This window comes from Cervus elaphus, chromosome 29 (assembly GCF_910594005.1).
Source record: "Cervus elaphus chromosome 29, mCerEla1.1, whole genome shotgun sequence".
In the NCBI taxonomy this organism is placed as follows: Eukaryota; Metazoa; Chordata; class Mammalia; order Artiodactyla; family Cervidae; genus Cervus; species Cervus elaphus.
The window spans coordinates 25404150-25420724 of record NC_057843.1 but is presented as its reverse complement, the minus strand read 5'-3'; the positions used below and the strand labels follow the sequence as shown (position 1 = coordinate 25420724).

Below are 16575 nucleotides of genomic sequence, written 5' to 3'. Positions count from 1 at the left end.
AGATGAACCTTTGCTGGCAAAGTATTGTCTCTGCTTTTCAATATGCTATCTAAGTTGGTCATAACTTTCCTTCCAAGAAGTAAGTGTCTTTTAATTTCATGACTGCAATCACCATCTGCAGTGATTTTGGAGCCCCCCAAAATAAAGTCTGCTACTGTTTCCACTGTTTCCCCAACTATTTGCCATGAAGTGATGGGACCGGATGCCATGATCTTAGTTCTCTGAATGTTGAGTTTTAAGCCAACTTTTTCACTCTCTTCTTTCACTTCCACCAACAGGCTTCTTAGTTCCTCTTCACTTTCTGCCATAAGAGTGGTATCATCTGAATATCTGAGGTTATTGATATTTCTCCTGGCAAACTTGATTCCAGCTTGTGCTTCATCCAGCCTGGAATTTCGCATGATGTACTCTGCATATAGATTAAATAAGCAGGGTGACAATATACAGCCTTGACGTACTCCCTTTCCTATTTGGAACCAGCCTATTGTTCCATGCCCAGTTCTAACTGTTGCTTCCTCACCTGTATACAGATTTCTCAAGAGGCAGGTTAGGTGGTCTGGTATTCCCATCTCTTTAAGAATTTTCCACAGTTTATTGTGATCCACACAGTCAAAGGCTTTGGCATAGTCAATAAAGCAGAAATAGATGTTTTTCTGGAACTGTCTTGCTTTCTCAATGATCCATCGGATGTTGGCAATTTGATCTCTGGTTCCTCTGCCTTTTCTAAAACCAGCTTGAACATCTGGTAGTTCACAGTTCACATATTGCTGAAGCCTGGCTTGGAGGATTTTGAGCATACTTTACTAGCGTGTGAGATGAGTGCAAATGTGTGGTAGTTTGAGCATTCTCTGGCATTGCCTTTATTTGGGATTGGAATAAAAACTGACCTTTTCCTGTGGCCACTGCTGAGTTTTCCAAATTTGCTGGCATATTGAGTGCAGCACTTTCACAGCATCATCTTTTAGGATTTGAAATAGCTCAACTGGAATTCCATCACTTCCACTAGCTTTGTTCATAGTGATGCTTCCTAAGGCCCACTGGACTTCTTCCAGGATTTCTGGTCTAGGTGAGCAGTCACACTGTTGTGATTATCTGGGTCATGAAGATCTCTTTAATATAGTTCTTCTGCGTATTCTTGCCACCTCTTCTTAATATCTTCTGCTTCTGTTAGGTCCATACCATTTCTGTCCTTTATTGAGCCCATCTTTGCATGAAATGTTCCCTTGGTATCTCTAATTTTCTTGAAGAGATCTCTAGTCTTTCCCATTCTATTGTTTTCCTCTATTTCTTTGCACTGATCACTGAGGAAGGCTTTCTTATCTCTCCTTGCTATTCTATGGAACTCTGCATTCAAATGGGTTTATCTTTCCTTTTCTCATTTGCTTTTTGCTTCTCTTCTTTTCACAGATATTTGGAAGGCCTCCTCAGACAGCTATTTTGTTTTTTTGCATTTTGTTTTCTTGGGGATGGTCTTGATCCCTGTCTCATGTATAATATCACGAATCTCTGTCCATAGTTCATCAGGCATTCTGTCTATCAGATCTAGTCCCCTAAATCTATTTCTCACTTCCACTGTATAATTGTAAAGGATTTGATTTAGGTCATACCTGAATGGTCAAGTGGTTTTCCCTACTTTCTTCAATTTAAGTCTGAATTTGGCAATAAGGAGTGCATGATCTGAGCCACAGTCAGCTCCCAGTCTTGTTTTTGCTGACTGTATAGAGCTTCTCCATCTTTGACTGCAAAGAATATAATCACTCTGATTTCGGTGTTGACCATCTGGTGATGTCCATGTGTAGAGTCTTCTCTTGTGTTGTTGGAAGAGGGTGTTTGCTATGACCAGTGTGTTCTCTTCACAAAACTCTATCAGCCTTTGCCCTGCTTCATTCCGTACTCCAAGGCCAAATTTGCCTGTTACTCCAGGTGTTTCTTGGCTTCCTACTTTTGCATTCCAGTCCCCTGTAATGAAAAGGACATCTTTTTGGAGTGTTAGTTCTAGAAGGTCTCGTAGGTTGTCATAGAACCATTCAATTTCAGCTTCTTCAGCATTACTGGTTGGGGCATAGACTTGGATTACTGTGATATTGAATGGTTTGCCTTAGAAATGAACAGAGGTCATTCTGTGGTTTTTGAGAGTGCGCCCAAGTACTGCATTTCAGACTCTTTTGTAGACTATGATGGCTACTCCATTAAGGGATTCTTGCCCACAGTAGTAGATATAATGGTGATCTGAGTTAAATTCACCCTTTCCAGTCCATTTTATTTTATTTTTTTGCTTTGTTTTTTTTCCAGTCCATTTTAGTTTGCTGATTCCTAAGATGTTGACATTCATTCTTGCCATCCTCTATTTGAAAGCGAAGTTGCTCAGTCATGTCCGACTCTTTGTGACCCCGTGGACTATAGCCCACCAGGCTCCTCAATCCATGGAATTTTCCAAGCAAGAATATTGGAGTGGGTTGCCATTTGCTTCTCCAGGGAATCTTCCCTTCCCAGGGATCAAACCCAGGTCTCCTGCATTGCAGGAAGATGCTTTACCATCTGAGCCACCTGAACTATGAACTATGGTTATCCTCTGTTTAACCACTTCCAATTTGCCTTGGTTCACAGACCTAATATTCCAGGTTCCTATGCAATATTGCTCTTTATAGCATCAGACGTTGCTTCCATCACCAGTCACATCCACAACTGGATGTTGTTTATGCTTTGACTCTGTCCCTTCATTCTTTCTGGAGTTGTTTCTCCACTGATCTCCAGTAGCATATTGGGCACCTATTGACCTGGGGAGTTCATCCTTCAGCAAAAAGATAGGATCTTTTTGCCTTTTCATACTGTTCATGGGGTTCTCAAGGCAAGAATACTGAAGTGATTTGCCATTCCCTTCTCCAGTGGACCACATTTTGTCAGAACTCTCCACCATGACCCGTCCGTCTTGGGTGGCCCTACATGGCATTGAGTTTCATTGAGTTAGACAAGGCTCTGGTCCATGTGATTAGATTGGTTAGTTTCCTGTGATTCTGGTTTTCAGCCTGTCTACCCTCTGATGGAGAAAGATTAAGAGGTTTATGGAAGCTTCCTGACGGGAGAGACTGACTAAGGGGGAAACTGGGTCTTTTTCTGATGGGAAGGGCCATGCTCAGTAAATCTTTAATCCAGTTTTCTGTTGCTGGGTGGAGCTGTGTTCCCTCCCTGCTATTTACCTGGGGCCAAACTATGGTGGAGGTAATGAAGGTAATGGTGACCTCCTGCAAAAGATTGCATGCAGGTACTGCTACACTCAGTGCCCCCAGCCCTGCAGCAGGCCACCACCGACCCACACCTCTGCTGGAGACTCCTGGACACTCACAGGCAAGTCTGGGTCAGTCTCTCGTGGGGTCACTGCTCCTTTCTCCTGGGTCCTGGTGCACAAGGTTCTGTTTGTGCCCTCCAAGAGTCTATTTCCCAGTCCTGTGTAAGTTCTGGCAGCTCTATGGTGGGGTTAATGGCGACCTCCTCCAAGAGGGCTTATGCCGTACCCAAGTCTGTTGCACCCGCACTGCTGACCCATACCTCCACAGGAGATGCTCAAACACAGTTCTGTCTCAGTCTCTGTGGGGTCCCTGGGTCCTGGTGCAGACAGGGTTTGTTTGAGCCCTCTGATCATCTCTGTCGGGATATTTATTCTAAACGCAAATTCGCCTCTCCTACCGTCTTGCTGGGGCTACTCCTTTGCCCTTGGACGTGGGGTATCTCCTCACGACGGTCCAGCAAAGCGCAGCCGCCGCTCCTGACCTTGGATGTCAGGTAGCTCCTCTCGGCCACTCGCGGCTCCAGTGCCATACTGCATTCAGTAGACTTGGTAATTGATATTCCAGCCTCTAACAGATTTTGTATAGTTTTATAAATTTCAGCCTGTACCCCAGGAATTCAGTACTATTTCAGTTGAACTAATTTATTAGGGCCAGCAGCTTTTTGGGGATCATGTTTAACTTTCCCACAATTACAGGAGATGCCAACTTTAAAGCATGCACCCCAAATTGATATCTCCCCACTAAAGTATTCAGAGTCCTGCCAACCAAGTTATCAATCATAATTATATATTCTGGAACAGGAATGATCATTACTGAATAAATTCTTTGAGGTAATTGCCCTATTTTTAAATCAATTTTGGTTTGTATAGTTTCGATCCGTTTACCTCCAAGGCCAGTTCCTATCACTTTCTGTTCTTTAAAATCCTTTGGATTCCATATTAATGAGGCCTCCACTCCAGTATCAGTTAATGCCCTCAGTCATTTGTGAGCTCTTTAAAAAAAAATCGTTACTTTAACATGAAGCCACATATCTTTTCTACCCCAACAATTTACCAGAGCTTGGCCACAACTCATTGTTTCATTTTATTTTTCCCCAAATCCTTCCAGGGATAAATTGGATTAGGGAAAAAATCTGAGTAGTTAGATTCATCTTCACTACCATCATCCTAAATGTATTATTTCCTTTGGTCCCCTTTTTCCTTCCTCCTGTTCCTTATCCATAACAGTGTCCTGGGAAACCTTTCTTATATCTAATCCCTCCCTGCCATACATGTCCCATAATTCTGTAATAGTTACTCCATCAGTTTTCTCTCTAGGGCCTCCCTCTTTAAGGAAATCCCATCTCCTTTTTAGATACTCTGTTATTGCTTTTATTCAGTTATCTATCCTCTGTCTTTTGGAAATTCACTTCTCCTAAGTCACCTAACTGCTGAACTTTATTAATTGCTTCATTAATGGGAGTGCCCATCTCATTTAACAAAAGGGTTAAAATGACATGCTTGTAGCTGGGAGGGGCTGTTTTAAAGATCTTTCTTGTTTGTACTGTTAAAGGCATTTGTGACATCTCATAGTCATGCTTCACATTTCATAGCCTCCTCCTCTAGTCTCTGAACACAGTCCTTTAAAGAATACCAAGAGCATTCACCCCCAGGTCATGTAGATTCTAAAGGTTATATCTTATCGCAGCCTTCAGCCACCACTTCTAGTAGATTTGAGTCTCTGGACTTTGACTTTTATTTCTAAAAGCTTGTTGCACAAAAGAATCATTACTGATGTACCAGATTTATTTGTGTTATCCTCATCTATGAGAATTCCAGCTACCTCAGTGTCATATATGCACACTACTCAAGAAATAAGGGCTATCCAGACCTCTCAGTAAATGTGCTTAAAATGTCATTGATTTTGTGTAATCCTCAAGGGTATCTTTCCTTATGGTATTCCCCTGGGCATCCGTTTCCATTTTCCAATGCCATGCTGGCTGAGCGTATGGGTTTTGATTCCTCCTTGGCTTGCATAGAGCTAGGTTGTGCTCTCTGGTCTGCATTATCATCTGCTTCTGTGTTCGAACTATCATTCCAGATATCCCCATCCCAAGCACTGGGGACCAAGTTTACCCCTGCTTTAGCTTTTGCCAGATGAACTTTCTTTTTGCTAACTTTGCCGTGCCACATTGATGCTGATAATTTAGCTTGTGCAACCTCCACAGAAGCTTTTCTGGCTACCGACTGGAAAGTGGAGACTTGATCAGCTAAAATATAATTTTGACATTGGAACATGGACAATCATCCTTGCACATCACATGATTCTTTCTCTAATTCTGGCTTCCCTTCTGTTATTGCCATACCTTCAACTAATTTTAATTTAGCCTCATGCACCTTACGGTAGGCAAAGAGGAGGATCTAGCCTCTCCGAGCCTGCATGGTACATTCTTATTCTTTCTCATTTGGCATGAGTTGCAAACATTTAATAACATCAAAAGCTTTGGCCCATTTTAATTTGGGATCCTAATTTTCACACAATCCAGTGGATATGCTCCATTCAGTAGCTAATGAGCAGTAAGGCAAATCTTCATATCAGGGAATAAAAACTTGATTAGTCTTAACCTCTTTGTTTTTAAAGAGTGGCATTTTGTTTCATGAACCCTGCTCAGAGTGCCAATTTCTGTTTTGCTGAAAGTTTTACTTTGGCTTTAGGTTCAAAGAATTTGTTAACAAAAGAAACCACTTGTCACACACAACAAGTTTCAATATTTAATAGAGGATTATTTGACTTATTTTCAATATGCAGTCATTAAAAGAAAAGAAATAGAAACAGTAGAGAAAAGTAGCAGCACATGCATCACCAAATTGGGCAGACCAACATCCATACTTAAACAGTGCTGGGAAGTCCTTCATTAACAGCAATCCGGAGTCCTAATGGGAAAAAGGTCCTAGGCAGTGTATCTGCTCCATGGGTGAAATTTCAAATTGCAGTTTTGGAGACTCCCACTTATAATCCCAGGCCACAAGCTGATACTATCATTATTAGTTTGTGTGCTGAAATGCAGTTCTGTTTTTTTCTTTTTAACTTTTACAATACTGTTTGTTTCACCTTGTGAGTCACAGGATTTCATTAGATCTTGAGGGGTTAGCCAGAATTCCAGGGTCTCAAGAATTCCAAGACCCATTCCCTTTCTTATCTAAAATGCCATCTTACTTGCTGTGCTTGCAGGCAGGCGGGGTATCTAGGCAGTGTCCAGGTCAGAAGCAGATAAGAGACCTGCTCTCCTTCTTCTGAAAGCTGAGCAAGACTTCCTCCATTTTAATTTCCCTACCAGGCACATGAAAACTACCAAGCAACTTTAGCGCAGAGTCTGAAACAATTTCCTTCTCTAGAAAAGCCAGATTTCAACCAGACATTATTTTCTACATTTTTATTTATTTATTTATTTATTATTTCTTTTTTTTTTTATTAGTTGGAGGCTAATTACTTTACAATATTGTAGTGATTTTGCCATACATTGACATGAATTAGCCATGGATTTACATGTGTTCCCCATCCCGATCCCCCCTCCCAACCAGACATTATTTTCTAAATATCTTATCCAGAGAGCCACCAGGGAGAAATGACTCCAGGATTTGTCATTCATGTGTTCTTACCTCACATAAAAGAAGAGTTCACATGTGAATACTGTGTGTGAATTTTTTTTTCAGTTGTAGTACCTGGATAGTATCATGATTTGTAACCACTCATTTTGCTTATTTTAATTACTTCATGCATGCTAGCATTTGTGACACTGGTTTTCATCTCAGATTGAATTTTAATAAAATAAAGGAAATTGCATTGTACAATGCATCTGTGCCACATAAATAATTGCTATATCAGTCAAATACACTCTCAACAGAACCATCTTCCAACCACACAGAGCAAACAAAAATGGAGTCAGGAGGTGCACAAAAACTTTTCACAAATCTAAGGAACGAACTTACTGGATGAGCAAGAGACTCAGTATGTATATTTCAATGGCAAAGTGTCTTTTCTCTCTCACTAGGTAATTATGCTTGGAAAAAGAATATCCTGTATGATTAGAGATTGGTTTTATTAACCTTAAAAAACAGGCTTTGGAGCTCAGTAAATACTTTAGAAAGGACAGATTTGAGGGTAATCAATGGGTTTCTCTTTCACATTCTGTGCTGCATTTTATAGGAACCTCAAACTCCTGGCAGATCTTATCACCAGGTCAGTGTCATGTGACAGGTGACTGAAAGCTTTTGCTGTGGGAAAGTTGAAGTTTTAAGATTATTAATTTGACTACATACCTCCTGTAAGTGAATTCATGTAATAGTCATACTTTTGTATCTAGCTTATTTCATTTAGCATAATTTCCTCATTTATCCATGTCATAGCATGTGTCAGAATTTCCTGCCTTTTAAAAAAATGTTACTCTTTTTTATTTGGATATATTTGCTTTACATTGCTGTATTAGTCTCTTCTGTACAAAAAAGTGAGTTAGCTATATGTATACCTGTATTCTCTCCCTCTTGGACCTCCACCCCTCTAGGTCACCTCAGAGCATTGAACTGCAAGCTCCCTGCACTAATCAGCAGGATCCCACTAGCTATCTGTTTTACACGTGGAAGTGCCCATATGGCAATCCCAGTCTCCCAGTTCATTCTACCACCTCCACCCCGTGTCCACCCATCTGTTTTCTATGCCTGTGTCTCTATTCCTGCCCTGAAAAAGGGTTCATCTCTACCATTTTTCTAAACCCACATATATGCATTAATATATGATATTTACATTTCTCTTTCTGATTTCCTTCACTTTGTATGACAGATTATAGGTCCATCCACATCATTACAAATGACCCAATATCATTCCTCTTTATGTATGAGTAATATTCCATTGCATATATGTAGCACATCTTCTTTATCCATTCATCTGTTGATGGACATTTAGGTTGCTTCCATTGTCCTGGTTATTGTAAATAATGCTGCAAAGAACACTGAAGTGCATGGTGTCTTTTTGAATTACAGTTTTTTCAGGGTATGTGTCCACTAGTGGTATGACCGGGTCAGATTGTAAGACTGAATAACATACCGTTTTATGAATACAGCACGTTTTGTTTATCCATTCATCCTCTCATGGACATTTGGGTTGTTTCTGCCTTGTGTGCTTTTTATATATTAACTATTCTAATCCTCACAATGTCTCAGGAATACAGATAGCTTTATTCTTCCCAATCTATGATAAGAAAATTGAAGCATAAGTAAATTACAGCTGGGAGGCTCTAGAGCCAGTATTCCACTGTAGGCTAAGTAGGTCTACATTGTTATTTAGTCGCCAAGTCATGTCCAATTCTTTTGTGACCCCATGGACTATTGCTTGCCAGACTCCTCTGTCCATGTGATTTCCCAGGCGAGAATACTGGAGTGGGTTGCTATTTCCTTCTCCTGGGGACCTTCCCAACTCAGGGATCAAACCCATCTGTCCTACATTGTGAGGTGGATTCTTCACCACTCAGCTACCAGGGAAGCCCAAGTAGGTCTATGTCTCTGCTTTTAACCATTTCCCACTACTTATTTCAAATGATTCAGGAATGTAAATACAATATGTACCAGTTAGACATTCCTTGATATAATACTCTAAGGCCAAGTTTGTGACTTCATTTGTACAGGTTGTAAAAGTTCCAAGGAATAGTCAGTTTGACAAATGAGTCCCATAGCTACATATTTGTAAAGAATCCCATTACTTCAAAATAAATAGTTTTCTAGGGGTGATACAATGTTCTTTGCCTTTTCAGGGACTCCTCCTAATTGGGTGATATAGCCTTGAGTATAACTAGATAGGGTGTGAGAAAGTCTTTAAAAATAATAATAATAAGAGCTACCATTTATACAGCCTACTATATGCTGGTCACTTTACCTGCATCATCTCAGGTTCTCACAATGCTTTAAAAGGTTGCCCTCCTGTTGCCTTTGTATTCCATGCTTTTTCTGCTTATGCTGTCTCCTCAGAGAAAACAAACTGAATGTGAAACCATCATATAGCCTATCATACACATTTTCTTTACAAATTGCTTTTTCCAAATATAGTTTTGAAATTTTAACATTTGTTATGTGTATGCCTTTGACATGAAATGATACCACCTTTATTATATGGATATCACCTGGTTTATTCAGTAAAGTAACTTGGCCACAGTTTCCGCTAGCTATTTGTAGAACTCTTGCCATGGACTGAGTATGTTCTCTCCAAATTTAAATGTTGAAACCCTCATGTTCAATGTGATGCTATTTGAAGATAGAGCCTTTAGGAGAGAATTAATTTAGATGAGATTGTAGGGGTGGGGCCCTCATGATGTGATTAATGCACTACTAACAAGAGACACCAGTGAGCTCACTCCCTCTCTTACTCACAGAAAGTGGAGGTCATATGACCACAAAGTGAACAGGCAGCCATCTGCAACCTAAGGGGAAAGTCTTCACTGGGAGCCAACCATGCTGGCATCCTGGTCTTGGACTTTGATTCCAGAATTGTGAAAAAATGAATTTCTGTTAAGACATCTAGTCTGCTAATTTGTCATGGCAGCATGAACAGACTAATACAACTGTGAACATACATAAAGACATGTTCTCAATTTATAATAACATAATAATCAGTAATATTTGTGATTTACTCTGAAACTTGTCCTAAGTTTAGTTTATATAAGGAGTCTTTTTACAGTATGTGTGTGTGTGTGTGTGTGTGCGAGTGCGTGCACAGGGACACACGTGGATATTGTGGCATGGTTATATTATCCCCATTTTATAGAAAGGAAAATTGAAATGTAGAGAGGTGGGAAATTACTTGTGCACAGACACATAATTAGTTAAAAAACAGAATCCATATCCAAACCCAGGCAGTTTCTAACTCCAAAATCTGTTCTATTAACTATTATAAGACTGGCACCAATTTTCTCTTTAACTCTTCTAGGAAGTGTGAAGCACTACATGGACACCTACACATAATAGTTTTCCTTAGAGTATATGCAGATTTCACTAGGAAGTCTGTCAATAACAAGCAAATCTGTCTGTCTAGTCCTTGTATTACTACAGTTAATTCATACAATTATTCTCATTGAGAAGTCTAAAAACCAAGAATGCTGCTGCTTCATTAAAAAAAAAAAGTCCATTGTATGAAACATTAAATTTTGGAAAGCAGTGACAGTATGCACATGTCAATTTTCTCAGAGCAGAAACATCTCTCGAGTGTAGCTTCTCTCTTCACAGAGCGGCAAAAAGTAGTCTCATGAAATTTTGACTTGAGTGCAGTTTACCTTCCTCTGACGCAGACTGCTAGTTCTGGCCACCTTTTCCCATTCACTCCCATTCATGCAGGCCCTGGGCCTTTTTCAGTCACAGCCTGGGGCCTTTTTCAGTCACAGCCTGGGGCCCTTGCACTCAAATATTCCTCCGCCCAAACATAGGTACATGATTAAATTGGAAAGAATCTGAGACTGCACTCAGCTTCGTCCTCCACAAGGCCCTCGTGTCCACACACGCGAGCCCACCCACGGTTAGGACACACGCTTCCGGGGTCGCTGAGGACTCATACTGACCGCGCTCTCGTTCCTCGCAGAGCTCCAGGACCGCGCGCTCTGAGGAGGACCGCGACGGCCTGTGGGACGCCTGGGGCCCGTGGAGCGAGTGCTCGCGCACCTGCGGCGGAGGGGCCTCCTACTCGCTGAGACGCTGCCTCAGCAGCAAGTAAGTCCTGAACCCACAGGGTAAGGCTCCCTTGCAAGACCCCGCGGGAGCAGGTCGGAGCTGTACCTTGGGGGTAAAGCAGAGCGTTTTGTTGCACACAAATCCGGATTGAAGGAATGAAAGGCAGGCCCAAAGAATTAAATACGACCATCTCCTGCTAGATATTTAGATACTCTTACGTGATAAGCTCCTTAGAATTTATCTCATTCACCAAGCACATTTTCTCATCCGTTTTCATGTTAGAACTGGAAGGAAAATATATTATTAGAAATGAATTATCAAAAGTGGACCTAGTATCTATAGCTCCATAATGTATTATACTTTTGGTACCATCTTAACAACTGTGGTGACTAATCACAATTATATTAACATTAGTAGCATATTATGTTGTATTCCAATGTTACCAGTAGTTTGAAAACGAAGGCTATATGAATTTTTAGACGTTGTAATGGTCAGAAGTTCCCCAAAGTCATTCAGTTTCCTGAATGGTGAGTTGTGCATATAAGGAGATTTGGAAGAATAGAAATGGCTGTGGAAATTGGGATGTGAATAGTGGGAGCGATGATGAAAGGGGAAGTAAGAGTGGCTCACAGTTCCTAAGCTGAAAGGAAAAGGCTTGAGGTGCTGGACTGGAAAGTCTTTACTTAGAATAATAATAAGTCAAAACTTCTTGAGTTGTGTAGTCTATGACTAGATTTTTCTCCAAACTATAAAACACAAAGTACTATGGTAATATTTTTAATGAAAGGTAATATTTTAATGAAATGTCAAATTTTATTTGACAGTGAAAAGTATTATATGTGGCAAGGAAGAGGTTTGATCAAAATTATTATATATTATAATACGTGAAACAGAGGAAGGGCAAGTTATGCGTCTGCTGATTTTTCTAGACTTTTCATAAGCAACAGAAAGTGGTGAGATGTAGTTTCAGAAAAACGTCAATTTATTCTGATTAGAGTGAGAATTTTTTGAAATCAGGGTCCAAGTCTTACTTTTTTCCGTATCCTCCAGGTCTGCACAGAGTCTGAGAGATAGTGAAAGCTCGATAGATGTTCCCTCACTGGATCCATTGATTACTAGAGATCATTTTGGTTCCACAGAGGCCCCAGTGTAAATAACATATTCTGGGAAACATGACTAAAAGCCATATCTTGAAAGTTACGAGATCAGTTCTGGTATTTAGCCATTCTGGTATTTGGGTCTACCCTGAAGATGAGTCTGTTGGTTGAATCAACTAGTGAGTTTGTCTGTCTGCTTTGGAGGCCAGCTTCATATCAAACCAGATCTGTGAGCTAAATAGAAAGAATAGATCTTTCATCCTTAGGAATTCACCTGTTCTCTTAATCTTGAATATCAAAACTTTGTAAATCTTAACTATATGTTTCTACATGGTGGTAACACTGTGAGACATAACTGAAAATAGATGTACACAGTAAAGTCAAAAGGTACAAATTTGGAATATTCCTATTATATAGTTTGCCCAGGTTAGCATGCTGAAATCTTCTATAGGGATGAGCCAAAACATGTGTCTCACAAAGCTGGTAAGAAATGTATAGGAAATTTCATATTGGCTCAGTAATGTAAATGTTACATTGCAAGCATCTTGTACTGAGCGAGAGACTGAGAAACAGCTTCAGGAATGAATTAGAACCACAAGCAAAAGTCTGTCATTTGGCAAATCATCAAACATGGATGTCCTGTGAAATTCAGAACTACCATATTTGTCACCTAGTATATTAAAACTCCAGTCATTAAGATTTTATTAAGATACTTCATTGTAAAGCAGAAACTAGCACAACATTTTGCAAGGCACTCCAATTAAAAAAAAAAAAAAACTTCTTAAAGAGAAAGGGTGTGACCACTTTTCTTAAAAAAAAAAGATACTATGAAAAATATTGGTTGTTGTCTACTTATAATAAACTGAAAAACCAGAATGAAAAGTATAAAATTTATAAACATATATGTCCTATTTGACTTTCAAATATTAAAAAAATGCATTCAATAAACCCATACTGGGGTAGATAGGAAATAATAAAAAATAGGGAGAGGAGTGAACCACCTATTCTTTATGGATTTGAAGAAGAAGAAAAAAGGTTTCAAACAAATGGCATTTCCAAATCTGGTAAGAATATAAAGAAATAGGAAAAAAAAATGGACTGCAGAGCTGAATTCACCCCATGTGTTGTTTTTCTCAAGAGAATCAGAGTCAGTACAGTTCAGTATAAAGTCACTTCACAACATAAGCCCTATTGAAGAATGGTGTCCTACTGTATGTTGGGCACTGATAAATAGCTCTGTCATATTTTTTCTGAAGATGTACATTGACCAAAGTAAATTACCTGACCAAGTTCAAAGTCAGTGTGGGAGAGCAAAGATGTTACAAGGAAAGGCATTTGATGCCAGGTTGGTAAAGAACTGGGACCAGTTTTGCAGTCTACCATAGATGGTCTTTTGTGGAAATTCATTAAAAAAATTTTTTTTAATTATGAAAGTATTATAACACATTTACAGGAGACTTTGAAAATACAGAACCAAGTTACATATAGTTCCACTATATATTACAATTATTTTTTAAGTAGATAAATTAAGATTTTTAGTTGGCATTTCAATATCAAACTCTCAAAAATTAATAGAATGAGTATATAGAAAAGTAGAAAGATACAATAGACCTGAGAAGCACCATGAACCAATTCAACATAATTAAGATTTATACAGTTTCACACAACAGTAGAATACAAATTCTATTCAAGTTCCCATAGGCTGTAAACTAGGAGACTCTAGAATATATCCAGGGACATAAAACAAAGTGCAAAAATTTAATGGTATAGAAATGAAATCATACAGAGTCTGTTCTCTTATCACTGTGGAATTATGTTAGAAATCAATGACAAGATATTTTAAAATAACCCACATATTTTCAAGTGAAGTGTGACATTTACCAAGAGAGATCTTTGACTTAGACATTGAAAGTCTCAATAAAGTTATTTTAGTGATATACATTTAGTGTTAGTCGCTGAATCGTGTCTAACTCTTTGTGACCCCATGGACTGTAGCCCACCAGGCTCCTCTGTCCATTGAATTCTCTAGGAAGGAATGCTGGAGTGGGTAACCATTCCTTTCCCCAGGGAATTTTCCTGGCCCAGGGATCAAACCTGGGTCTCCTGTATTACAGGCAGATCCTTTACTGTCTGAACCACCAGGGAGCCCTTTCAATAAAATTCAAAGACTGAAAGGGTGATTGCAGCAAAGAAAGATTTTAAATGAGAAATTAATATCAAATAAAAGATTAATATCAAAGATACTTTAAAAACCTCATGTATTTGAAAATTAAATATCTAATTTTACTTGATGGGTATATCTAAGAATGTGGCAATTCATTTTTAACAGTTAATGGACTTACTGGGTTTTCTCGAATCTCTCCACTCCATATTTATACATCCAAGTTCAATTCAGTCACCTTATTAACTCTTGGGAAAGATTAGTGGTTATGAATGTATATGTCCTTATAGGCCCAGTAGGTAACTAGAGTGTGTGTGGTAGTGTAATGGTCAGCATTCCAGTTCAGTCCAAGTAACTTCCATCCCCTGCTGCATTAATCTGCTAGGCTAATTTTCCAGTCCTAGTGATATGATGTCATTGTTCACATTAATGTCTGATATTAATAGTTTTAAATCTTATCAGAAAACAATTATTCTATTCCCAATATTATAAAACTATAAAGGAAGCTAAAATAGATTTTATCAAATAGGTGACGACTCTACTTCTGGAGTTAAATACTATGTTCCCTGATGGACTAGGAGCTTGGAGGAGGCTTGGTTAACCCCCTGAGTGTAGAACATCTTCTCAAAGCGATCTTTTGAGAAAAAATCAGTGGAGAAAAAAACACAGTGAAATTATAAACAAGCATTACATATAAAACCCTTCATTCTCAATTGGCAGTGCTTGAGGCTGGGAAAGCAGCCCTGACCCGGAGAGATACTGAGCAGAATCACGTGCTTGGCTTCTCCCCTGTCTTTTCTCTACACTCACAGAAAAGAAGCAGTGCTTGATATTCCCAGTTTCTGATATTGGAGCATTGATTATTGCATTTTGCTGTAAATCTTTTGTGACTTTTTTTTTAAGTTTTTATGACCTTTTTTACTTTCTGAAATGCCAAATCAATCTCCAGACTAATTAACACTATGGATTGATAGATTAATAGAATAGATTATTTAATACATTGAGTATGAATACTTTATTAAATCCCAGCTGATTAGATGAAAATCTTGTCAACTTCATAGATGGCCAAAGAACAAACAAAAGACATACCTAAAAAGGTTGAAAACATTTTTTAAAGTTAAAACATTTTGAATTGAATTCTTTTTTTTTTAAAGTACTTATTTATTTATTTTTGGCTGCATTGATCTTAGTTAGAGCACCCTGGCTCTTTCTAGTTGTGGCTCACAGGCTTAGTTGCTCCAGGGCATGTGGGATCTTCACTCCCCAGCCAGGACCAGGGATAGAACCTGCATCTCCTATATTGGAAGGTGGATTCTTAACCACTGGATCCATGAATTGAATTCTTGAGTTGAATACAATTTTTTTTGAGTTGAACAAAATTATTAAATGAACAAGAGATAAAAATCATCACACCATAGAGGTGCCTAAAAAAATTAAGATTATGATATTATTCCAAAGGGATGTGGCTGCCAGAATGTTGTCAACATAAACATAGAAAAATTAAAATAAATAGCCCCAAGGAGTCTTATCTCACGGGAATAAGGAAGATCATTCAACCTTGTCATTTCATAATAATCGTGCTAAGGGAAAATAAGCTAACTCCTCTGACTTTTTAATTGCAAACAGTTTTTCTCCCATAATAATGTTGATACTTACATGAATAGAAGCTTTAGTTACCAAATAATTTATAAACTTTATAATAATAAATACCAAAAGACATTTTTGATGTTAAGATTTGATGTGTAATAATACCAAAAGAAAAATTTTAATGTTAAGATTTGGCTTCTTAAACAGAAATTTTCTCTCTTAAAAATTTCACCTCATCTCTGTCATAACATCCAATTAAGGTTCACAAGACTTGTTTTAAGAGGTTTTAGAACTTTGAGCCCAAATGAGCCCCAAAGCAAGATTTATCTGTTATTCTTCATCTAATGTTGTATGTTATCAGCCTTGTTTTTCTTGGACATGTCTGAGGTTTGTTTAACAGAAAGATACACAAATTCAGAAAGAGTCCGACTGGTCACGTCATTTATATTGAGGAGATTTCACATTTGGGGATATATGTTTGAGAGTCTGCGGTTGCCTTCCTTTTACTTTTGGGTCAAAGCCTAGTCTAAATGTATTACCAGTACTTCTAATATTCCAGGTCATATATTTTAGAAGGATATTTTGTTCCATGATCTGATCTTCCTTCAGGAGCAGAATACACTAAGGCCAATAACTGAATGTTTGGGGCCAATTTATGCCTGGTTTGTCCCATAAACCTGTTTGTTGGAATAAAAGATGGCTGGGAATGTGTTTGGTGTCCATAATCTTTACTAGCCATACTGGGACTCTGTTACCCC

At 38.7% G+C, this 16575-nt stretch overlaps 1 protein-coding gene across 4 annotated transcripts in view; it reads left to right on the top strand.

Annotated features, from left to right (window-relative positions):
• The window catches only part of ADAMTSL1 (ADAMTS like 1), a 1078174-nt gene that overhangs the window by 612866 nt on the left and 448733 nt on the right, over positions 1–16575 (top strand). For all 4 annotated transcript variants that reach the window (XM_043891080.1, XM_043891079.1, XM_043891082.1 and 1 more), the window contains one exon: positions 10884–11011. In XM_043891080.1, the coding sequence (XP_043747015.1) occupies positions 10884–11011 (128 nt within the window). The remainder of the gene's footprint in view (positions 1–10883; positions 11012–16575) is intronic.